Source organism: Eulemur rufifrons, chromosome 25 (genome assembly GCF_041146395.1).
Source record: "Eulemur rufifrons isolate Redbay chromosome 25, OSU_ERuf_1, whole genome shotgun sequence".
In the NCBI taxonomy this organism is placed as follows: domain Eukaryota; kingdom Metazoa; phylum Chordata; class Mammalia; order Primates; family Lemuridae; genus Eulemur; species Eulemur rufifrons.
In genome coordinates, this window is record NC_091007.1 from 8,777,801 (window position 1) to 8,804,170 (window position 26,370).

The 26,370-nt window shown below is 38.2% G+C and overlaps 1 protein-coding gene across 2 annotated transcripts in view; it reads left to right on the forward strand.

Moving 5' to 3' along the window:
* Nucleotides 1-21,738, forward strand: part of OPTN (optineurin) — a 34,813-nt gene extending 13,075 nt beyond the window's left edge. Inside the window, exons 5-14 of one of the 2 annotated variants that reach the window (XM_069459020.1) lie at nucleotides 1,673-1,746; nucleotides 3,882-4,016; nucleotides 8,738-8,840; nucleotides 10,032-10,147; nucleotides 11,764-11,913; nucleotides 12,293-12,386; nucleotides 13,314-13,472; nucleotides 17,894-18,021; nucleotides 19,287-19,369; nucleotides 20,908-21,738. In XM_069459020.1, the coding sequence (XP_069315121.1) occupies nucleotides 1,673-1,746; nucleotides 3,882-4,016; nucleotides 8,738-8,840; nucleotides 10,032-10,147; nucleotides 11,764-11,913; nucleotides 12,293-12,386; nucleotides 13,314-13,472; nucleotides 17,894-18,021; nucleotides 19,287-19,369; nucleotides 20,908-21,035 (1,170 nt within the window). In that variant the 3' untranslated portion in view covers nucleotides 21,036-21,738. The remainder of the gene's footprint in view (nucleotides 1-1,672; nucleotides 1,747-3,881; nucleotides 4,017-8,737; nucleotides 8,841-10,031; nucleotides 10,148-11,763; nucleotides 11,914-12,292; nucleotides 12,387-13,313; nucleotides 13,473-17,893; nucleotides 18,022-19,286; nucleotides 19,370-20,907) is intronic. The other variant, XM_069459021.1, reaches the window with a different exon arrangement.
* The last annotated feature ends 4,632 nt before the right edge of the window (nucleotides 21,739-26,370 follow it).

The window sequence follows — 26,370 nt, forward strand, 5'->3', positions numbered from 1 at the left end:
CCCTTTTTAATAGTAGAACCCTTTTTTCAAACAGTCTTATGAGGAACCATGGCATATTACAAATAAGAAGAGGAGAAAAGAGAGCTGGGCTACTCTGTTGTAGGTTCAGAGGGTGTCTTGGCTTTTCCCTTCTAACAGCAACAGCTCAGGAACCTCTGAGAGCCAAGTTTGAAGCCAATACCATCAAACTCAGATGTCTGTGCGGCCCAAAATGAAGGGAGCTCAGTGAGGGGGCGTGTGCTGATCCCTAAGCACTTGTGCAGCACCTGTTAGTAGCACCTGTTACAACCATCACACCTGTATTGGGGTGTAGGGACAGTCCTGGTAAAGAGCAAAGCAGGTAGACACACCATGCAGGGGCCTCTCTGTCAATGCTGCTAACAAAGATTGGGGAGAAAAGGAGAAAACCACACCAGGATAAAGTCCTTTGTGATACAGACTGCCATTTTGGCTTAGTCAAAGTACCCATTTGATTGATACAGGAAAAGACATTAATAGTGTCCTTGAAAGAGAAAAATGTACTCTGTAGATAAGTCAGGAGGAGTAAGGAGCAACTTGCAAGAAAGCTAAACTACTGGATATATCTGGATATATCTGAAATATTAGTGTGTGCCTTTCTTTACTTTCGGGTTCATTTGCTGCACTAAAGATTACTAAAGTTGGAAAATGCCATCCAAATTCCCTCGTACATTTTAGATGTATTCATAGTGGCCGAAATCAAGAGAGTTAAAATACCAATTGAAAAACATATTTTGCCAGAGTACCCTTTTTGCAAGTGGCTGAAGATAACTGAAACAGAAGTCTAGTTGAAGAACTTTAGCCTGCAAATAACTGATAAAATTCAGGAAACCCAAACAGTGTATTGCAAGTTTCCAAATGAGGCCGCTTCTTTCAGGGTGCCTGGTTAGCATTAGATTCTCCCTCGCAGATGTTTTTAGTGTAAACATCTTTTGCTCATTTTGCTTCTGTGAACTGGAAAATATTGCCCAAGATTTAGAAAGAGTGTACCAAAAAATACCTAGAACCTCCATTGGTCTCCAGCAGAAAAATAATATCTAGAACCATCTCTGTGCATTTTTGAAGATTTTTCCCACGAGCTTATTGGAGTATAAATGCCTTTCAATCCTGTAAGTCTTAGCCTTAGTCTTGTTCCCTAAAGGGCCTGTGGTGCATACGGATTTCTAATGGGAGCTGCCTTGGCAAAGACAGTGCTTTTGAGTCTTTTCCATAGAAAACTGCCTCTTTTTCAACTTTGCCTCAGCAAGTTCTAGCATCTTACACTTTAAAGGACTGTACAAGAAAGGTATATGGAGTTGTCACTAGCTCTGCACAGCCTTAACCTTGAGAAAGAAGGAACTGCCAGGGAGAGGAAGGAGATAAGCTTTCACGTTTATGGAGTCAGGTTGAAAGTGTTCAGGGAGAGGAGTCTGACCTTCACGCCTTAGCCTAGATATTTATAATCCTGACGGGGTGTGCGGGGCGAGGGAAGAGTATATTCCCATCCCATCTGAGTAACCCAATTTAAACATTTCACATTTAAATGCATGGTAGGTTCCTTGGGTTGCATATCATCAAAATTCTTAATCTTTGGTCTTTTTTTTTTTTTTTTTAAAAAAAAGAACTTGTCTTGCAGACATACTGTGTTAAATCCCTTTCGTTTCTGCTTTTACAGGAAGGAGAAGCAGAGGGGTCAGTAAAAGACACCAAGAATAGTCCTGGGTCCACGAGAACACACGCCATTGACACGTACGTGAAGGAAGATGGAGACTGGCAGGCAGGCAGACTGGGCAGTCTTGTCACTTTGAGCTCATCCTAGGGGTCAAACGTAACGGGCTGAAAAAAATAACTTATTAATTTATACCAGGACCTTTCAAGAATATTCGGTTTGAATGCTATTTAATGTTCCAGCCAAAACTGGCAGAGATGAAAAACAGTGTTTGGTGCCTATCTGGCTAACTCACACTGGCCACTCTGTCATAGAGGTGTCTCACCTCCAGCAGATGAGAAGGAAAAACAGACTGGTTCTCAATCACATCAGCTGTTTGTTCTTCATCCAGACTTGTGTTTGTTCATTTATTCCCCAGGGCGGCTTCCCCTGCACCAGGCTGCCCAGCTCCCATAAGTGGGGTGTTTCTGTCTTCTCTCCCCTCTTCCTTCCCAGTTACAAGCCAGGGTGGCCAGTACTGGATCATCTTTTGTAACGTGACTGGTAGTACTCTCAGTCTCCGTGGGTGGTGCTGGAAAGTGCCCAGGTATATTATCTGTGGAGTCTCAAGTTTACCTGTCCCAGGTGGATGTTAGGAAACAGACATCGGAGATAGCGGGAGGACCTCTGTGGGGGTAGGTCCTGAACCACTCGAGTCTTGCAGGCAGTGCTCACCCCAGGGAGGCTGCTAGCTCATCCTCTGTAAGCCGGTCACTACCATATTAGTCCATTTAAGAGACAGTTATCTGGAAAGTTCTCGTAGATCTCTTCCCTCATAGACTTTTAAAACCTTTTCTCTATAACATGATGAATGTATACAAAGAATGACATAAAATGTGAAAAAAAATGTCTTCAATTAAGTTCCTAAGCCCTCGTTATAAGGGAGAAAACTAGTATTAGACAGGATTCTTCCATCAAACCAGGCAGTTGGCATAAGTGAAAGTTATTCCCTTTCTTAGGTAAGAATCTCAAATTTTTTCCAAATTGCTTTTTTTTTAGTATCAAAAGACTTTCCTGGAAGTAATGGGAAGGGAGAAAGCCCTCTTCAAGCCACTTCCTCCTCATTCACATCCACATGCAAAGACCACTTCCTCTTTGAAGCCATACTTAAAAAAAAATTTAATACTTTATAAATAATATTAATAACAGGTCTGTACCCTGTTTGTGAGTATTGTAAGGAGTCTGGATTGATTTCTAGGTTTGGAGTTCGAGCTCTGGAGCCCTGGTAACCGGGATCTAACCCTGGCTATTTATTAGATACGAGAACTTGAGTAGGTTACTGAAACAGTAGCTGCTGTTGCCATTGTCATAGCCATCCTTAATGTGTCGTTACTGTAGTGGTGGTCATGGTTTTGTTTGTCACTGAAATGTCTCTTGACTTAATCAGATTTTGATATCAAGAAGAATGTTTGACATACCAACAGAGCCTGCATTTCTCTGCTCTAATTACTTGAAAGCAGAAATGAGAAAGGTTTTCTTCTCTTGACTTGAGACTGTGATGGTTTCTGTGAAGTTGAGAAAGGCCAGTGGCCGGGACACATGTGCCTGTATACATGTGCAGTCCTCGCTGAGACTAGATCTCTGGAAAGTCCGGCGCCACCAACCAGGGCTGCCTCTGGTGAACTGTTCCTGTGGGTGCTGTGCTGTGGTGCTGTGTACAGCTGTGGTCCCCAACCCCTGGTCTGTGGACCGGTACCAGTCCATGGCCTGTTAGGAACCGGGCCACACAGCAGGAGATGAGCGAGCAAAGCTTCATCTATATTTAAAGCCACTCCCCATCACTCACATCACCACCTGAGCTCTACTTCCCCTACCCCCAAGTCTGTGGAAAAATTGTCTTCCATGAAACTGGTCCCTGGTACCAAAAAGGTTGGGGACTGCTGGTGTACAGGGACATTTGGAGGAAATGAATATGAGCAGTATAAAACCAGCCTTTCTGGGGCCTCACTGCGAGTCTCCACACTTTCCCTGTAAAGCGCAAGGGACCTTGGCACTGGGGGTCCCAGGACCAGCTGTGCTTGGTCAGTGGATGAGAATTAATTGGAGAATGTTCTGAAAAGTAGTCCCTTTAAGTTGGTTTTAGTTATATTGGGCTACTCTGTTTTTAGGCTTTGATATCTTTATTTTCTGATGAAAACCTTTTGACCTTTATGAACATGGCGTTGTCTTAATGTAGGAGCAGATCTACAGAAGGTGCCAAGAACTACTTGGAATTTGAGGAGTTAACTGTGAGCCAGCTCCTACTTTGCCTAAGGGAAGGAAACCAGAAGGTGGAGAGACTTCAAATTGCACTCAAGGAAGCCCAAGAAAGGTACAAAATAGATTAACTTGAACTATGCATTCTTTGGGGGGTTTTTTTAAAACAGCTTGACTGAAATATGATTAAGTTCTTATATAATTCACCCATTTGAAGTGTACATTTCAGTGGTCTTTAGAATATTCACAGGGTTGTACAACCATGATTACTGCAATATAATTTTAGAACATCGTTCCCCCAAATGAGAAACCCAACATCGGTAACACTCACCCCCCCACCCTCCTCCCAGTAATGTACTTTCTGTCTCTATCAATTTGCCCATTCTGCATATTTCATATAAATGGTGTTATATAATATGTGTTCTTCTGTGGCAGGCTTCTTTCACTTAGCATAATGTTTTTGAGGTTCATCTACAGTGTAGCTGGTATCACTACTTCATTCCTTTCTATTGCCAAATAATACTCCATTGTTTGGATATATAGCATTGTTTATCCATTCATCAGTTGGCAAACATTTGGGTCCTTGCCACATTTTGCCTATTAGGAATAATGCTGCTGTGCAAATTTTGTGCAAGTTTTTGTTTGGACACATTGTTTTACTTCTCTGGGGTTATAGCTAAGGGTGGATTGCTGGGTCACATGGTAACTTTGTTTACTGTTTTGAGGAACTACCAAACCATTTCCAAGGCAGCTGCACCAGTTTGCATTCCCACCAGCAGTGCTTGTATTGCACTTTCTCCACATCCCTACCAACACTTCTTTGTTATTGTCTGTCCTTTGGATTTTAGCCATCCTAGTGGATATGAATTGGTATCTCATTGTAGTTTTGATTTGTATTTCCCTAGTGACTGATGACGTTGAGCATCTTTTCATGTTAACCGCTTACATATCTTCTTTGGAGAAATGTCTATTTAAATCCTTTGCCCATTTTAAAAAATTGGGTTGTCTTATTATTATTGAATTATAAGAGTTCATTTCATATTCTAGATATAAGTCCCTTATTAAATAGATGATCTGCAACTATTTTCTCCCATTCTGTGGATTGTCTTTTCACTTTCTTGATGGTATCATTTGCAGCACAATTTTTTTTTTTTTTTTTTTTGAGACAGGGCCTCACTCTATTGCCCAGACTGGAGTGTAGGGGAGTGATCATAGCTACTGCCACCTCCAACTCCCAGGATCAAGCAATCCTCCTGGCTCAGCCTCTCTAGTAGCTAGGACTATAGTTGTGAACCATCATGCCTGGCTAATTTTTTTTATTTTTGTAGAGACAAGGTCTCCTTATGTTGCTCAGGCTGGTCTTGAACTCCTGAAATGATGCTCCCACCTCAGCCTCCCAAAGTACTGGGATTACACACATGAGCCACTGTGCCTGGCCTTTTATTTTGATATAATACAATTTATTTCTTTTTTCTTTTGTCACCTATGCTTTTGGTAGCATATCTAAGAAACCATTACCTAACCCTAGGTTACAAAGATTCACTCCTATGTTTTCTCTTAAGAATTTTATAATTTTAGTTCTTACATTTAAGTCTGTGGTCCATTTTTAGTTCATTTTTGTGTATGGTATGATACACAATTTCATCAGACTCTCAATTCTATTCCATTGATCTATGTGGAACTTAGGCCAGTACCACACCATCTTGATTCCTACGGCTTTGTAGTCAGTTTCAAAATCAAGAAGTGTGAGCCCTCCAACTTTGTTCTTCTTTTTAAAGACTGTTTTGGCTATTCTGGGTTCCTTGCTGTTTCATATGAATTTTATTTTATTTTTTTTTTTTTTTTTTTTTTTTTGAGACAGAGTCTCACTCTGTTGCCCAGGCTAGAGTGAGTGCCGTGGCGTCAGCCTAGCTCACAGCAACCTCAAACTCCTGAGCTCAAGCGATCCTCCTGTCTCAGCCTCCCGAGTAGCTGGGACTACAGGCATGCGCCACCATGCCCGGCTAATTTTTTCTATATATATTTTTAGCTGTCCATATAATTTCTTTCTATTTTTAGTAGAGATGGGGTCTCGCTCTTGCTCAGGCTGGTCTCGAACTCCTGAGCTCAAACGATCCGCCCACCTCGGCCTCCCAGAGTGCTAGGATTACAGGCGTGAGCCACCGCGCCCGGCCTGATATGAATTTTATAATCAGCTTGTTAATTTCTGAATAAAAGCCAACTGGGATCTTGTTAAAGATTGTATTGAATCTGGAGATCACCTTGGGGAGTATTGCCATCATAACAACATCCTGGTCCATGAACACGGGATATCTTTTTATTTGTCTGTCTTTAATTTCTTTCAGTGATGTTTTGTAGTTGTCAGTGCACAAGTCTTGCACTTTTTATGTTGAATTCCTAAGTATTCTAGTCTTTTTGATGCTATCATAAATGGAATTGTTGAATCTTATTTTTGGATTATTCATTGTTAATATATAGAAATACAATTGCTGATTTTTTATATTGATCTTGAATCTTGCAACCTTGCTGAAGTCATTTATTAAGTGCTAATAATTTTTTAGTGGATTTCTTAGCATTTTCTATATACAGGATTGCATCATCTGCACATATAATTTTGCTTCTTGCTTTCCAATCTTAATGCCTTTTACTTATTTTTCTTTATTTTACTTACTTTGATTGTGATAGCATTATGCTACAGCTGTACCAATATAAAAAGGTCTACCAGCTATTAAAAAAGCTTGCCTTGGCTAGAACTCCAATACAGTGTTAAATAGAAGTGTAGAGAGCAGTTTTTAATCTTAGGGGGAAAGCTTTCAGTCTTTCACCATTAAGTATGATGTTAGCTGTAGGTTTTACATAGATGCCTTTATCAGACTGAGAGGCTCCCTTCTGTTCTTAATTTGCCATTTTTATTATGAGAGGATTTTAGATTTTTTCAAATGCTTTTTCTGTGTCTATGGAGATAACCTATGGGTTTGGGGATATTTTTTCCCCCTTTATTACTATGGTATGTCACATTAATGGATTTCCAGATGTTAAACCAACCTTGCATTTCTGGGATAAATCCCACTTGGTCATGGTATATAATCCTTTTTATATGTTGCTAGATCTGGTTTGCTATTATTTTGTTGAGGATTTTTACATCTATATTCATAAGGGATATTAGTCTATAGTTTTCTTTTCTTATGATATCTGTCTAGTTTTTGTAGCCTGGTAATACTGGCCTCACAGAATGAGTTGAGACATGGTGCCACCTCTTTTATATACATACACCTTTTTAAATAGCAGGTAGACCTTTCTATATTGGTACAGCTGTGGCATAATGCTATCACAAGCAAAATCATTTAGACTGGGCTTTGGGGTAAAATTTATGTACCTTATTGTTCCCTTTTCCTATGAATCACTCTAATTATTCAGAATACAATTTAGAACAGCTATACCCCTATTTCCCATGATTAATGAAGATGGTTGAAGATTGACTTGAGAAAAAGACATGCTAAGTCTTACAATGTGTTTTTATCATATCCTATATAGTGTATACATCAAAACAGGTTGTTCATGTACCAGTGATTTTGTTTCTTGATTTCAGTCCTGTTTTAGGTAGCAGGAAATCATCATCCCGATACCCATGTAGGGAACAACATTGGTCCTAGCAACTAATTACTGACTTGTTAAATACTGAGAGAAAGCTGGCTGGAGCATGAGACTTCCATGTCAAAGGCAGGCCTAGCTCATTAGCTCTAATCTGAAGAGCTATACACCTAGCAAGGTGTAAGGAGATCCAGCTGGGAGGGTTTGCTGGGGAAGGCCCATGTCTGAAACTTTTCATCTTTTCCCTTGTCCTGGTCAGATTCTCCAGAGAAGACTTCCGGCCTTCTGACTTTTTTCTAGATGTCAGATTTCTTGAGATGAGGAAAAGAAGGCTGAAGGTCTCAGTAGTCTATAATTAAATTCCTCTCTTTTAAAGCAGAAAACCCAGGCCCTCAACTCTGCTTCACATCTGGGTCCAGAGTGCCTGTATTTTACCACCTTCTAGTCCTTCTTAAACAGGTCCCACCTTATCACCACTTCCATAGGTACCTGTTGTCACCAATTCCCGAGCTTCCTGGATTTCCACAGTGTGAGTCAGGTCATTTCTGGCCCTCCTTACTGTTGACTTAGGACCCTTCTTGGGCTCCTCAGCCAGTCCCCACTCATACCTGTGCTTCCCGCATTTTCCTGCTATTATTTCCCTTCCCTTTCTCTTTGTTCTGTAGGCATGTGGCTTTTTGAAAGTCATTTTAGTAGGGTTTTGGGGTGGGAGGAAAATTGTATACGTATATTCAACCCACTGTCTTTAGCCACAGTCTCTGTGTCATCTGTACTGGGATGACTTGCCTGTGATTAGAATTTGGTGTAAGAATGATACCACATTTGTTTGTTTGTTCAGGGACTTACAAAATTAGATGAGTCCTAAAAAAACAGTCTTTCTCTCTCTGCTGAATTCTTGTAAATGGGACACAACACACTGACGGAACACACGCATCTACATGGGTACACACTAAAACCATTTTAAAAATATTTATGAATAGTACAGTTACATGAAAACAGGCAGTGTTCAAGTTAGTTACACCTGTCTTTTACTTCTGCGTGTATTCACCTCTGTAATCAATTCTAGGCAGTTTTAGGATGCAAAACAAAACCAGTGCTAATATAGTGAATATGAAGAGATTTTGAAGACCCCTGATCTTTTATCCAAATTTTGAACAATGTTTTTTTTTTTTTAGTGCTTCTACAATTGCTATTCCCCTGGAAGCCAAAGAAAAAGTAACTTTTCTACATTTTGTAATTTTTCAGAGTTTCAGACTTTGAAAAGAAAGCAAATGATCGTTCTGAGATTGAAACCCAGACAGAAGGGAGTATAGAAGAAGAGAACGAAGAGGAGAAAGGCCCAGAAACTGTGAGTACTAAGATTCCAAGACCGCGTCACACCCGCACATACCTGAGAGTGGTCCAGCAGCTGGATTCGAGTCTTGTGATGTGTTATTTTCTTTAGAAATATAGAAATAATATTGATGTTTATATATTATCTTTTATATTTCTGTGTCCTGGTTTGGATTTCACTCAGCATCAATTGGAGTGAGATGTATTCCTATCAGTAGTCTATGAAACCACTCCTGTATCTCTTCTTGATGGATCTCTCCTCCTAAGTCCTTAACTGAACAAGCCTGCTAAATGAAAAAGGAATTTTATCCACTTTAAAATGAGGTCATTTGAGGATATGACTCAGAAACTCAAGGTAGAATTGAAAGATCTTGGTTCAGTCCCACTACTGGTTTGAGTAAAGTAGTTTGAATGAAAAAGATTCTCTCACACATACACATATATAAAATGTATGTAACTTGTATATTCAGTGTTGTCTGGTAACTCAGAGATGTACCTTTGAGCTTGCTGAGAGTCTTGATTTTAGGGGAAGTTAATGAAGCCATGAAGTTATGATGGCCACAGTAGCCAATGTGACAGGCATTTACATAAAATACTTTAATTCATTGATTCCAAAATATATATAAATTGAATGCCTACTGTATGCCACAGAGGGGACAGAGTCCCCTACTATTGAGAAAACATAGAACATTTAGAGAACTGAGATGAAGAGACCACCAGTGAGTAATAGTACCCTGCTGACTAAAAGTAATTTGACAACCAGTGGTAGGAAAGAATTGAGACTTCCAAGTCATCGTAAAGCTCATTTACAAAAATCATAGAACTGTCAGGAAAGAGGCTGTCCAACAAAAATAGTTGAGTAAACTAGAAATATAAATTGGCAAAGGAATATGGGGGTGAATTGCTAGCTGGATAAATAGGATTGTGCTTTGACACCTCTGTGATCTATGATCTCTTAAACTGGGAGTAGGGTTAATTTCAGTAGCGATAAAGTCATTATCAAGAGTGCATCCAAATTGATTAGTTCATGCTTTATTGGGAAACAGTTGTATTCAAAACATTTCTTTTCATACAAGATATTTGGGGTATTAATTCTCGGAGTTGAGTCAATTCACCAGTAAGTCTTAAATGGATAGTAAAGGTTCAGACTGTTTTCTCACAAAGAGGTTTGTTTAATGTCTTATGTTTGGGGTTGCCTTTATGACAGGTTGGAAGTGCAGTGGAAATATTGAACCTTCAGGTGACATCCCTGTTTAAGGAGCTTCAGGAAGCTCATACAAAACTCAGTGAAGCTGAGCTAATGAAGAAGAGACTTCAAGAAAAGTAAGAACGATCAATTTTATCCTCCTGTGAAAAATAAATGTTTTTACAAAGTATTAATATGTTACTACATAAAAACATAGTCTTGTTACTAACAGAAAAATAGAGACCTAATTAAAGTGTGAATTCAGAAAACACGAATGTCCAGGTTCCTGTGTGAGTGTGAAAGACTTGTAATACGGAGGGGTGGAGACGGGGGCTTTGGTTCAGCCATTTAGGGGGAGGGTGTTAAGTGTATGAGCCTGTGAGATCTGTACAAAGCTGTGGGCCAGATTTCCAGTGACTAACTTAAACTGACAATACTGATATGAACATACATAAAGAAAGCTGAAAAGAGCATAACGAACTTGAGTGAGGTTTATTTAGAAAAAAAATCAGTTTCAATTATTTCAATCATTTTTAATCAGTTATTAAGGCTAAAATACAGATTGAGAATTCTGCATTTGCTTTTTTTCTGTTGATGTAAGAAGTTACCCAAAACTAAGTTGATGGTGTTCTGCTGGATTGGTTGGCAAACCTGTTTTTAGCACAGTATACAGGTGTATATTTTCCTGAGGTTATGATTCCCAACACTCTACAGCAGCAGTCCCCAACCTTTTTGGCACCAGGGACTGGTTTCATGGAAGACAGTTGTTTCACAGACTTTGTTCCTATTATTATTACATTGTAATATATAATGAAATAATTATATGACTCAGCTTAATGCAGAATCTAATGCCGCTGCTGATCTGACAGGAGGCGGAGCTCAGACGGTGATGCAAGCGAGAGGGAGCGGCTGTAAATACAGATGAAGCTTTGCTCACTCACCCACCACTTACCTCTTGCTGGGCGGCCCAGTTCCTAACAGGCCATGGACCACTACTGGTCTGAGGCCCAGGGGTTGGGGACCACAGCTCTACAGTATTATAGCAATCTGATACAGCATAGCAGCTATAGCTAAGGACTTTGGACAAACAGACCTAGATTTGAAATGCGAGTCTGCAACATATTTGTGGTATTACCTTTGGCAAGTTATTTAACCTCTCTTAGCCTCAGTTTTGTCATTTGTAAATTGTGTTATAATTTCTATTATATATGTCCTATTAAATGAGATGTCTAATAGGCTTGGCATTATGCCTTATACACACCTGTCATCTATTTGTATCTGCTAGTATTGCATTGAAATTCTTTCTGATCTTCCGGAGTACTTAGGAGGACTTCCTTTTTCCCTTATTGAATCTTTGTTAGAAGCTGAAGTCTTTGTGATTGACAGAACTCATAACTTTTTAAAATATAAAAGATGGTTCACCATATGAGAAGCACCTTTAGCCAATTACTAGTTTGATCTGTGTTTAAGTAACAAAAATGTATTTGTATGACTACTTGAAAGAATTATTCAAATAGGACAGTACCTTGTATGATCTTAGATCTGCACTTTTTTATGTTTAGGCATAAGGTTTCAGAAATATGGCCGTGTCTAGTAAAGAAGTAAAGAGAATAAAATATTTTATTTTGCATTCATAAATCTTACAACCCTAAAATTCTTTGTATTTTACATAGTCTTGGGATTTGTTTAAAAGCCACCAAGACAAGACATGAAGGAGCATTGTTTATCCACATGAACTTTTGATCTTTCTTAGGTGTCAGGCCCTTGAAAGGAAAAATTCTGCAACCCCGTCAGAGCTGAATGAAAAGCAAGAGCTTGTTTACACTAACAAAAAGCTAGAGCTACAAGTGGAAAGCATGCGATCAGAAATCAAAATGGAGCAAGCTAAAACAGAAGATGAAAAGTGAGTGTGCCGTGATGGAAGGGCAACTTGCCAAAGGAGATGGGCTAGCTTTTTATTATACAGATTGGAATTAGGATTTGAGAATAAATTCATAAAATTTCTTCTTTACTTATTTGAGGGAGTACTAGGAGACTTTTCAGAAGGGATAGAATGTAGAAGTTTTATTATAACAAAATTATGCAAATTATATTTGCATTCTCTCTTGATTCTTTAGAAAAGATTATTTTCTTTGAGAGTAAGAAATGCTAGTCAATGGTGGGATAATAAAGGTAGGTGAGAAGATTTTGCTACTTGAGTGTTTAGAAGAAGGCTGGGAGGTAAGACTTTAAGTTTCTATATTTTCCCCCAAGATTCCACTTTTCAATATCTTTTTTAATAGGTCCAAATTAGCCATTCTACAGGTGACACACAGCAAGCTTCTTCAAGATCATAATAAGGCACTGAAAACAATTGAGGAACTAACAAGGAAAGAGGTAATCATGGAAAAAAAAATTACAGCCTAGAAGTGAATGGAAACTTGAATATTTTGTATATAAAATAGTTGCATTATTCCTTAACTAAGTCTGGTTTCAAAGGTTTTCCAGTTTATTATTATTTCTAGTGTCTATTATTATTTCTAGTGTCAAGTTTATAATTTGTGATATTGCACATATGTATAATGTCCTTTGTGGTGTATGAAGATGGCGCTAATATCCTACAGTCAGGGAGTAAACTTTTAGTATTTTTTAATATTTTTAAGGGTAAGTTTGTAGGAAAGCTAAGAGCATGGGCTCCTATGGACTGGAGGGGCCATCTACTGCGTGGAATTGTGCACGGCTACAGCTAGCTTGCCTGTTGTCAGTGAACTTGGGACCCCCAACTCCTCCACGTGCAATTTAAATGAGTAATAATGCCCAGCATGGTGTGATTATCTACAGATTCTCACTGTAGATTCTCACCCTAGATGACAGCTTTGAATTAGCAAAGGTCTTTGAATTATTATCCTTATAAACATATTCTTTGTTTTCCATTTATTTTTTAAGAGAATGGTTTTCCTCTCTTGGACCTAATAGATTTTAAATTTAAACATATTTCTTCTTTTCCACTGACTTCACATAGTAAAAGTAACTTGTAGAAATACAACAGTATCAGTGAGTCACAGCCTCTTCAAGTCGGGGTTTGTTGTTATTTCCCTGATTTTTGTGTTACCTTTTTAAAAAATGATTGTTTTACATTAGGAAATTATTATTTGCAAGCCATAAGTTAAATCAATACAACTTTCTGATACGTTAGCATTGCTAATTAACAGACTAGTTTAGAGCCAATAACTTAACAAAAATAAATAAACGTTTACCTAATACTTTACTAAAATAGGCTGAATTATTTCAAAACCATTTCTAGAATAAACGTTTCTTTTTCAGTCAGAAAAAGTGGATAAGGCAGTGCTGCGGGAACTACACGAAAAACTGGAACTGGCAGAGAAGGCCCTGGCTTCGAAGCAGCTTCAGATGGACGAGATGAAGCAGACCATCGCCAGGCAGGAGGAAGACCTGGAAACCATGAGCGTCCTCCGGGCTCAGGTGAGACACGTTCCGAAGCCTGAGCTAAGCGAGGCCAGCCCTGACCGCATTCTCCAGTGGGAAAGTGATGATGTTTAAAATATATGTGGTTTTTTTTTCACCAATGAATTTTTTTTTAAACTTTTAAATTGAAAACACGGAAAGTGCACCAAACATTTAAGTGCATAGCTCAGTGAATTTTATTTATCTGCTCTACAGTTGATAGGTAGTTGGGTTATTTCCAGTTTGTGGCACTAGGGTTAATGTTGCAGTGACATTCCCGTGCATGTCCCTTTGTTCGCATCTGCACTCGTTTCTGTTGGGTACACACCGAGAAGTGGAATTGCTGGTTCATAGGCTATGCATGTTATTGACGTTTAACAGGTAATGCCAAACAGTTTTCCAAAGTAGGTGGACCAAGTTTCACTCCTGTCAACAGAGAGTTTCCATTATTCCACATTTTACCAACATTTGTATTATCATTCGTTTTCCTTTTAAGCACTGTGGCAGGTATGTAGTGGTATCTCATTTAATTTACACTTCATTGATGACTAATGGAGTTGAGTACTTTTTCAAGTGTTTATTGGCCCTCTAGGTATTCTGTTTTGTGAAGGGCCTGATCAAGTCTTTGCCCATTGTTCTTTTCACCCCAAGGCCATGAAGACATTCTCCTACGATGCCTTCTAAAAATTTTGTTGTTTTATAAAACTTCTATATTAAGATGTACAAACTATCTGAAATTGACTTTTATATATAGAGTGAGATAAAAGATTCACATTTTTTCCTATATGAATATCCAGTTGACTTTGTACCATTTATTAAAAAGCCATTTTTTCTTAAGTGCTCTGCTGCCCTCTTCCTCATAAATAGTGGCCAGGTATGCATGGGTCTGTATCTGGACTCTATACTGTTCCATTGGTCGACTTGTGTATCTTTGCTCTGATACCATACTGTCTAAAGCATCAAAAATTTTGATACCTGGCCGGGCGCGGTGGCTCACGCCTGTAATCCTAGCACTCTGGGAGGCCGAGGCGGGTGGATCGCTCGAGGTCAGGAGTTCGAGACCAGCCTGAGCAAGAGTGAGACCCCGTCTCTACTAAAAATAGAAAGAAATTATCTGGCCAACTAAAATATATATATACAAAAAATTAGCCGGGCATGGTGGCACATGCCTGTAGTCCCAGCTACTCGGGAGGCTGAGGCAGTAGGATCGCTTAAGCCCAGGAGTCTGAGGTTGCTGTGAGCTAGACTGACGCCACGGCACTCACTCTAGCCCGGGCAACAGAGCGAGACTCTGTCTCAAAAAAAAAAAAAAAAAAAAAAAAAAATTTTGATACCTGATAGAGCAAGTCCTCCTACCTCATTGATATTCTTAAGAGGCCTTTGGTTTTCTTTTCGTTTTCTTATAAATTTTAGAATGTGCTTGGTATCTTCCACAAAAAAAATCTACTCGGATTTTGATTGGAATTATATTAAATATATATAGATCAATTTGGAAAGAATTAACATCTTTACATCATTGATTCCTTCAGTCTGTGAACATGGTATATCTTCTTAATTGTTCTCAATAATGTTTTTAATCTTCTTAGTAGAGATTTTGCTCATCTTTTATTAGATTTATTCCTAGATACTTTATATTTTTATGATACTATTATAAATGGCATCTTTTTAAAACTTTATTTTCCAAAGGTTGCTATTATATAGAAATACAGTTGATTTTTGTATATCGATTTTGTGTGCAGCAAACGTTATCAACTCACATTTTAATTCCAATATTTCTGAATAATCTTTTAGACTTTGTACATTAATAATAATATTATTTGCATAATGACAGTTTTGTTTTTCCCTTTCTAGTCTTTTACTTCTTTTTCTTGTCTTAGTGAACTGGTTTAGACGCCCCTCACTACAACATCGTGCAGTAGCAAAGGTAGCAGGCAGCCTTGCCTTGCTCCCAGTCTGAGGGGCAATGTTTTCAATATCCCATTAAGTATGTGATGCTTCCTATAGGCTTTTTGTAGATATCGCTTATTAGATGAAGGAAATCCCCTTCTTTTCCTTGTTTGCCAAAAATTGTTGTTTTGAGTGGATTTTGGATTTTATTTGGGAAATGTTTTTTTCTTACTATAATACTATAATTGGATAATTATATGCTTTTTTTACTTTAATTTGTTAATGTGAATTACGTTGGTTTTTTTTAAAAATATTAATCCTTGGATCTCTCAAATTATCCTCTGTATATATTGCTGGATTTGGTTTGCTCGTATTTTGCTTAGGATTTTTCTATCTAGATCCTTGAGTAAGATTGGCTTAGAGTTTTACTTTTGCTAATACCCTTGTCAGGTTTTGATAACAGGATTATACTGGTCTCATAAAAACAGGTTAAAGCACATTTCTTCTTTTACTGTTCTCTGGAAGAATTTGTGTAAGAGGCTTGCTGGACTCTTTTGGCTGGCCCACTCTTGGTACTAGTGAGTGGAGTACTTAGAGGAAAATTTATGAGTGAGAATACATCCTTCCTGAGATGTAATATCACAACAAAATGGGGGGAAATCTTTTTTTTTTAAGTAACTAGAGATCTCAGAAGAAGCTTTAGGATAATTAGGTACTAAAATATTTTAAATTTATTTTAAATTATTTAAAAACAATGCTACTCATTATAAAATAAAAATTTTAGACAATACACAGATGTATAAAGTAGAAAGTAAAAAATCCAAGTTCCCCAAATTCCATTTTGGTAAGTACATGATAGATTTCTTTTGTTTTTATTTTGTTTGTTTGTTTCATTAAAAATAGGACCTTACTATACCTTTTGTACTAAAACTTTTTCACTCATGATATATCTTAGACATCTCTTCATGTTATTACTCAGCCACATGTTGTTTTGGTTTTTTACTTATATGTTATTGTAAAATTTATTTTTAATTGTAGCTTAGCATTCCAAAATGTATGTTATCATGATAGATTTAGCCAGTCCTTGATTAGTAGACATTTAGGTTGTTCTGATATTTTGGCTGTTGCCAAGAATGCTGAAGTGAACATTTCTTGTAAGTATGTTTTTGTGCAGTTGTGGAATCTGTATTAAGATGCAGAAATGGCATGGTTAGGTCATCAGGTATTTGCCTGTTTTTAAGTTAAATAAATGTTACCAACTTGTCTTCTAAAAATGCATAACCAAAATTATACTGTCACCAAAAGATGAGCGTCACTATGTCCTCACATCCTTGTATCAAAAGATATAAAAGATTTCTTTTAAATCTTTGGCCATCTGATATAAACATTATTTTTAATATAATAATGTCATCACTGTGTTATTCCCTATATACTTACTCATTCTTACCGCTGTCTGACTCCAGTGAAATGAAGCGGGTTGACTGGTACTTATGGCTGTAGTTTTATTTCTAGTGGAACAGAATCTTAACCTGTATTGTCTGAGTTCTTCATAGCATTTCTTTTACTTGAATAACTCATGTTATTAGGGTCTTCTACTCTCCTGTAATCATGTATTTTTGCCACATTCTGGACACAGACATTTGTTTCATCTTGATGGATATCCTTGTTCATTCATTCAGCAACTCTTTCTGAGTACCTATACTTTGTCAGACACTGTTCTCACTTCTGGGGATATAGGAATGAACAAAACAACGACCTGGTTCTTGCTGGCTCAAAGCTAGTAAGTGACAAACTGAGACTCTAACTCAAATTTAAGTCTTACTCAAAAAGCCAATGATCCATCAATATCATAAAATACTGAATCATTCACAATTGATAAGAAATCCCTTAAAATGATCTCTTTATTACATACTTCTTTGGTAACTACAGTTTTGATAGGCTATTTAGATTTTTACTACTTTTACTTTTAAAAGTAATAGATAATAATTTGTATCCTAGAATCAGTAATTTGAAAAGAAAAAAACTAATTTTCAACATAGAAAGTTAAAAACTGGTATTAGAATAATGTTCAATTCACTCAATTTACTGTTAAGTGTTTTGTTTTTACTTGATAATTTTTTGAATTCTTTGATTTTTAAAATTTTGTTTATAACTGACATTTAATTGTACATGTTTATAGGGTACAGTGTATAATGATCAAATCAAGGTAGTTAGCATATCCATCACCTCAAATCTTTATCATTTCTTTGTGGCGTTAACTTTCAAGATCCCTTTTCTAGCTATCTTGAAACATGCAATACCTTGTTATTAGCTTTATGGCAGGGTTTGAATTGTTTACAGCACTCATGCACATACAACTTTTGTATCTCCTAGTGGACTGTAGTTGGAAAGTTGTGGTCATTATACTGGTTTCTAGCAGGAATATGGATCTGTGATTTACGAGGCCTATCAGAGGATGTAGCACTAGCTCTTTACCTCATGAACAGCTAGAGAGCCACAGAGAATCCACATTCGTCAAGGCAGTAACTTCTGTGCCTTTTCTCCTCTAACAGATGGAGGTTTACTGTTCTGATTTTCATGCTGAAAGAGCAGCAAGAGAGAAGATTCATGAAGAAAAAGAGCAACTGGCATTGCAGCTGGCAATTTTGCTGAAAGAAAATGATGTTTTTGAAGATAGCAGGTAAGGTAAAGAAAGAGGAAGACTTAGAGCAGTGGTCCCCAACCTTTCTGGTACCAGGGACCATTTTCATGAAAGACAATTTTTCCACGGTCTAGGGGCGAGGGGATGGTTTTGGGATGATTCAGGCACACTACATTTATTATGCACTTTATTTCTATTATTATTACATTGTAATATATAATGAAATAATTATACAGCTCACCACAGGTTGGGGACCCCTGGCTTAAAGCACATGTCAGCATGGGCTGTAGCTGATGTGACCTGTCCAACATGTTTCCTAATTTGAGCTATAAGAATTGCTCCATGTACACTTCACTTGATCGTGTTCCCAGTGCTTGTCTGGCTTACAGCAAAGCTTGACAGAAACTTGTGGAAGCTGATCAAGTTCCTTGCTTTTAGAGAAGCTGTGAAAACCTAACATTATGTGTCCCGATGACCTATCTTGCCATTGTCATGAATGAAATATTCATAACACTTTAGATTCTCTAATGTGCTGTAAAAGAAAATACTGCTAAAAATTGCTTCTGACTTTTAAAAATTTATTTTGGGAAAGCTTTGAAACATAGTAAAATACAGAGGAAAAAATAACTCATACCAATATGTACCCCATCCTGAATTGACAGTTGCTAACATTTATTTGCTTAAAGTATTTTTTTAATTAAAGGAAAAAAGGAAGTTGTAGACACAGTTGTATTCTCCTTTGTTCCCCATCCTTCATTAAATTCCTCCCTTCCCTTACCTGTGTCACCAGGAGTTTGGTGGGGAGTCCCCTCATCTATTTTACAATTTTGCATATATACACATACCCCTACATAATATCTTAAAACAAGATAATATTGATTTCTCTGTGTTTAAGTTATAACATAATCACTATAGGTATTGTTCTACAACTTGCTTTATATAACATTATGATTTTGAACTCTGTCAATGCTGATAAATGCAGATTTAATTCACTTTACTTAATTGCTGTATAGTGTCTTGATTTAGAAATATGCCACTTTTTTCTAATCCATTTCCTAGCAATCAAAGTTTGGTTATTTCCTAACTGATTTGGTTTTAATCTTAATTATGTACTTGTACAACATAGTCTCCTAGTGCCACTAGTGTTTAAAACTCAAATTAGTTTCAAGTTCTGGTTTTTATGAACCTTGGTTTTGGCATTGTAGTTTGACTCTATTTTTCTCCTACTTCTGTTGACGATGTGCTTAATGTTGTCATGTTTCAGGGTTGTAGAACATCACATATAGTGTTGCTTTTAATCCCAGTAGGCAGTCCTTGATGGAAATGCAGAGCCGTCACGGGGCAAGAACAAGTGATCCCGACCAGCAGGCTTACCTTGTTCCGAGAGGTGAGTCCTAGGTTTTCGGGGAATGACAATGTCCTATAAAAAAGACACGTGAAGAAAACTTCCACTACATTTTACACAACAGATTCTAAATCGAGCTACCCAAAATATAACACCCGCCAGTCTCGTTCCCACAGTGCTCCAGTCTCCATCCACGACCCACTGAATCCAGACAAGACTCTTCCCCTTGTCACATAAGGCTGGCATGGCCAACTGTTAAGCCTTGTCTCACTCTGCCCTCCTACAGATATGAGCCAAACCAAACCCCCCCCCCTTCCACTGGTCCTAAGCCTATGCTTACGTACGTTTATGTTTGTTTATGCAGTGTCCTGCACCTAGATGCCCTTCTCATGCGTGTTCCCATCTTCCTCCAGTCTCTTCCCAGTGAACCCTTGCCCCGTCTTTAAAACCCATTTCAAATTCTATCTCCATGCATCACTCCCTCTTGAACTTCCAAAGTATTTTATTCCTTTGTTTTAGTACTTATCTGCTATTTTATAAGCGTTTATGTGTTCTAAATAGGTATTTAAGTACTTTATTAACTGATAAGCCCCTAGAGCGTGTATCGGCACCCACTACCTGGTGTTATGTACATGATAATATTATCATTTATTGACAGTTTACTATGTCAGTCTCTGTGCTGATCTCACAACATGGATATTATCTCATTTGAGCCTCTCTCCCGTGGCTTCTGTGCCACAGCTGTCTCCCAGCACACAGCAGAATCTCTGCACATCCTGGAGGTCTCAGCATCTACTGAATAAATGAGGTTATTGTCTCTGCTTCTGAGTAGGTACATCCTGTTCTAGGAGACCTCTCCCAGGCTCTGTTGATTTCCTTCTCTGCATTCTCTCTCTCTTTTGCTTATATCCTCATTCATCTCTTTGCTTCTCTCCAGTATTCTTGAGGGGTGTGTGTGTGTGTGTGTGTGTGTGTGTGTTTTGAGACGGGGTCTCACTCTGTTGCCTTGGGTAGAGTGCAGTGGCATCATCATGTCTCACTGCAACCTCAAACTCCTGGACCCACGTGATCCTCCTACCTCACCCAAGTAGCTGGAACTGTAGGTGTGCCACCATACCCAGCTAATTTTTCTATTTTTTGTAGAGACAGGGTCTTGCTATGGCCAGGCTGGTCTTGAACTCCTGGCCTTAGACAATCCTCCCACCTCAACCTCCAAAAGTGCTAGGATTACCGGTGTGAGCCACCATGCCTGGCCCAGTATTCTAGTTTTTACTGGAACATGTATTGCCCTGTACTTAGAACTGAAATCATGTATTAATATTTTCACATACCTAGAACCTGGAATAGAGTTTAAATCCCAAAATAATAGGGAAGCAGGGATACTATTTTGGGAGATTTTCTCTGTGTGCATAGTGATGACTTCAGTTAAAGACCAGACACCTGTGTTCATGTCCCACTGGGTATTGATGACACAGTTTAACTGATGTTAAAATTAATCATCCATTCTTAAAAATCAAACAAGTGAAACTACTTACAAAAGGCAACTAACAGAATGACATTTTATTTCATGTTTGTCCCAGGAGCTGAGGACAGAACCTGGCAACAACAGCAACAACAGAATATTCCAATTCATTCTTGCCCCAAATGTGGAGAAGTCCTGCCTGACATAGACACGTTACAGATTCACGTGATGGACTGCATCATTTAAGTGTTGATGTTTCATCTCCCCAAAACTGTTGGTAAATGTCAGATTTTTTCCTCCAAGAGTTGTACTTTTGTGTTATTTGTTTTCACTCAAATATTTTGCCTCATTATGCTGGTTTTAGGAGAAAGAAAATATATCCAAGTAGAACACTTTTTGTGGAATCCCATAAACGTGCAAGATATAATCCTTAACTACCACTCTTCTGATAATAACCTCAGTATTTTTTATGTTTGGTTGATGCGAGCAACTGCACCTCTCATGCATTTAACCAGCATGTGACATCATGTGACACAGTTCATGTAATTAGATGGAAAAAACTTCATGGATAAATTTTAAGAACCTTTTAAGGAGGCAGGGAAAATGAAGTGGTACAGATTTAATCAAGAAAAGTGTCTTTGAAGGGTACTTTTTAAAGTAAATTATATTATTACTTCATCCATTTAGAATGGATCTACTTGGGGTTATATGTTTGTGTGTATGTTGTAGTTTTATTGCAGCCACAGTAATTATACCAAAGCTATGATATGACTCTTTTCATATGAGTACTGTGAGCTTTCAATTAATTCAGGACAGGTGAGAAAATATTGGCATATATGAGGTAGATAACATTAGGATTTCTCATAACCATTCATAATGTAAAGAAGTTATCTTCATTCTTTCATTGTACTATAGGTGTATGGGCTTGTACAGCAGATAGTTTATTAATTTCTAAAAAGAACAACTGTTTATTCATTTCCTTCCTGGATCAGGTTATATCTTCATAATCACAAAAAATAGTTATTGCAAAATAAAATTTTGCTTATCAATCTTTAACATTGTTCATCTATGATTACTTTCATAATATGCATTTTCTGTATTAAGCTCACTCAGCTTAATACTTAGTCTTATTTCATTAATTCTATGAATATAAGCAAATCCCTTTACTGCAGAGCAATACATGTCATTTGAATTAGAAGTTATTCTTACTAAGGAGCCGAATATATAGGGATTTTCTATATTCTATGAACCTATAATTTACGAAGACTGGTTAATACTGGGCCAGCTATAGAGGTATACAATGTCTCTATGCATCTAGGCACTAAAACATTTAAGAGAATCTCCTTTGTTTGGATTTGTCATAAGAATCTCTCATACACAAATTCCTCACCAGAACATGAATATATACAATGGCTTTATTTGTGATTGCCAAAACTTGGAAGCAACCAAGATGTCCTTCAATAGGTGAATAAACTGTGGTGCATCCATACAATGGAATATTATTCACCAATAAAAAGAAATGAGCTAGCAGGACACGAAAAAAACATGGAGGGGCCAGGCCTGGTGGCTCATGCCTATAATCCCAGCACTTTGGGAGGCCAAGGCAAGAGAACTGCTTGAGGCCAGGAGTTTGAGACCAGCCTGAGCTACATAGCAAGACCCTGGCTCTACAAAAAATAAAAAAAATTAGCTGGGCATGGTGGTACATGCCTATAGTTCCAGTTAGTTGGGAGGCTGAGGTGGGAGGTTCACTTGAGCCCAGGAGTTTGAGGTTGCAGTAAGCTATGATAATGCCACTGCACTGGGCAACAGAGTGAGACCCTGTCTCAAAAAAGAAAGAAAGAAAGAAAGGAAGAAAAACTATGGAGGAAATATAAATGCATATTGCTAAATGAAAGAAACCATTCTGCAAAGGCTACATGCTGTATAATTCCAACTATATGACACTCTGGGAAAACCAAAACTATGGGGACAATAGTGGGGAGGCCTGGGGAGAGGGAGAGGGAGGGATGAAGAAGTGCAGCACAGGAGATTTTTAGGGCAGTGAAACTATTTGATATGATACTGTAATGATGAATGCATTTGTTAAAACCCACAGAACTGCATATCACAGAGTGCAACCTAATAAACTATGGACTATAGTTAATAATAATGTATCAATATTATCAACTTATCAATTGTAGCAAATGTTCCACACTAATATAAGATGTTAACAGTAGGGGAAACTGTGTTTGAAAGGAGCTATGTTGGAACCTTCTGTTCTTTCCACTGAATTTTTTTGTAATCCTAAAGCTGCTCTAAAAAATAGTCCATTGTTTTTTAAATGGAATAAAAACTTTGAACTATAAGATTACTTAATATGAGCACACCTAAAATTCATTGTTTGCATCAGAAAATCAACATTGTTGTGAAGATTAACATTTCCATTTGATCTATAACGTAATGGCTAACTTGGATGATTTTTAATGAAATATCAATTTTATTATGCCATCATTAATTCAGTGGGAGAAAGCAGATATGTCACCTAGTTGTAGCTTTTAAGTGTAACAGGAATCAAGTACATGGATTAATATTCACATGTTTTAATAGAACAACAAAAGGTAACAAAACTGCTTTGCAATGAAAGACAGATAAAAAAGTATAATCTTAACATCTTCTTTGGCATCCTTTGACTTACACAGTTCACCATTTAAAAAAATTATTGAAATGACAATTGTACTCTTCCTATGAAAATATTAGTCATTGTTGAGTAATATTTTTTTTTTAGCTAAGTAACTGCAAACATGTGACACATAATACAAAATGTATTGATTTAGGAATTCTCCATGAGCTGATAGATTTATGTAACAATTTTGCCCTTCACATATATGGAGCTATAATCAGGGGGGAAAAGTTATTTCACACATATAAAATATATATTATAGTTATTAATCCAGAAAAACCCAGGAAGAAAAGTATAAAACATTGTTATGAATTAATTAAAACCCCAAGACTACACTCTTTATTGGCTTCCCTTTGCAAAACATCTGTTGAGGTCACTTGATGGAGGGGACCTACCCTATTTTTAAAGTAACCTCTGGATTGGTTGAAGAGCAATAGACATCTGTTTGGGCAACAAAGACAATATTCTGTTACAAAAATAAAAGAGGTTGGGTTTTCCTCTTTCTCAGGAGCTCCACTCATCTCTAAGTAGAGGGCTGCCCCCGCGTAAGGATAACATTTTTCTCAGTACAGGGTCTTTGTCCAGGCAGTTGGACAAATTCAAGTTTGGGCTAAGCCTCTAGAGAGTTCTGCACCACACGGCGTGGAAGATTTGAAGTCAGACGTAAACAAATAGCCGCAAGGAGGTGGTGGCGGGTGGGTTGTGAAACAACATGGGCTGTTACTCCCAATAGGTCTGACTTGGAATAGCATTGCTTCCTGCTGGGCCTAAAGATGGAAGCATTGGTTGAATGTTTTTAATTAACATTGTTTTAATAAACATTGGTTTAATGCATTAACCAGGTAAACACACTCAAAGACATTCTGCTTCTGTAATCTCTACTTAAGAACTCAACTACATTCACTGAACAGGCACCCCAAACCTACATCTGAAGCCTTGATACATCCCCCTGGCTTCAATCCCAAGTCTAAAGGAACATGCTGAAATCTCCACACCACCTCTGACTGCATTCATCATCCCTGCCCTCTCCAAAGCAGGCCCCTCTTTCAAACTTCTGGTCTATTCCTATGAGATATTCCTGAGAATCTGGCAATACCAGATTCCCAGGTGTTGCCAACCTGATCGTCATCCTCTCCTTTCCTGAGATCCCTTTCCTCTAGTCAGTTACCAGAGCACATAGGTTTTCCTTCATCATTGTTGCCCATTTGTCTCTTCCCTCAACTCTGCTAGTCTGAGACTGTCACGACCTTCTGACAAGCTTCTCTGCCTCCAGTCTTGTGTATTCAGTTCCCGAGCACCCATCTTTGTTAGCTTGATCTTCCTGAACAATCTTCCTCATAGAGCAGTGAGAATATAAATTAATACATGTTTAATGCTTACATATGCCAAGCACATTATGCATATTTTCAAGTTTTTCTCATTTAATCCTCACAATGTCCTATGAAATAACTTTCAAATTACTACCTCTGTTTGGCAGATGAGTAAGTTGAGGCACTGAGAGGTTAAGTAGGTTACCCAAGCTTGCACAGATAGTGCTGTTTGTGGCAGTTAGAATCATGCAGTCCGAACTCCAGCTGGAGCGCTCAGCCACACCTTCCCTCTACCCGCCACCTTCCTCTCCTGCCTGCTCAAACATGATCTTTTTATTGCTTGCAAAATAAAGCTCTTGACCTGGTGTTCATCATCCTCCACACGATTAGTTTCTACCTACTTCCTTTAATGTCCCTGCCTCTTTTCTGTATGTTCTCTTCTCTCAGCAAAATTGCTAGTCGCCTGATGTTATTTATCTTTTATGTTTATGTCATAGCTCTCAAATTAGACTATAAATTACTGGCATATAGACATATCTTTGTCTAACACCTCTACACATAAGGCAATAAATGACTGTGGCTGGTAACAGATGTGTGAAAATGTACTAGAAATTCTCATTTAATCCTCTAATCCGGATATTCCTTTTATCAGCACCTTACAGGAGAAAAACTAAGCCCAAGAATGCTAAGTGGCTTGTTAAGGAGCAAATACACTATTCAGTTTTTTCTTTCCATGAACATTTATCATGTGCAGGCCAGGCAGCAAGAGAGAAGACAGAGGAAGAGATGGGAGGATGAATAAGACTCGGTTCCCTTCTCTCTGGATGCTCATGTGATGGTAGGAAGAGGCAAAGGACACACACGATAAGGGTGCACTGTGGAAAGCTCCATGTGCGAGACCAGTCTGGAGCTCTAGGAAGCACCAAGCAGGGATGCTTAGCCCAGGGCATCCAGAAGAGCTTCACAAAGGAGGGGGCTCCTGGACTGAGCTTAGCTGGGTGACTAGGAGTTGACCAGGTCATTGGAGTTGTCAAAGGCATTTTCAAGCAGAAAGATCTGCAGGCACAAAGGCTCTGAGGCATGCCAGAACCTAGAATATTTGAGGAAAAGGGAATAGTTCAGTATGGCAGGAAGAACAACTGATTCAGTAGGGAAAGATGAGAGTTGAGGTTAGTGGAAAAGTAGACAGGAGTAGGTAGGGCCTGTAAGTAAAGATTTTGAATGATGAGAAGTTGGGAATTTATAGGGACTGAGAAGCTATGAACAGGTTTTAATAAGGGAAAGGCCAAGCCAAGATATTGTTGTAAATGGAAACAATAAGAGAAATAGATTAGAGGTGGGTGGGATTGGAAATATACCAGTTAAAGGTAAAAAAAAAAAAAAAAAAAAAAAAAAAAAAGGTTGAGATGGGAAGAGCCTAAAGCGGGTCCAAGTCAGGTTCAGTGGCTCACACCTGTAGTCCCAGCTACTCGGGAAGCTGAAGCAGGAGGATCACTTGAGGCCAGAATATAGTGAGACCCCCGTGTCAAAAGAGTTTTTTAAAGAGGGTCCCATTAGTGAAGATGTGGAGGAGAGCATGGGTTCAGGGGATTAGAGATGCAGCCTGTGA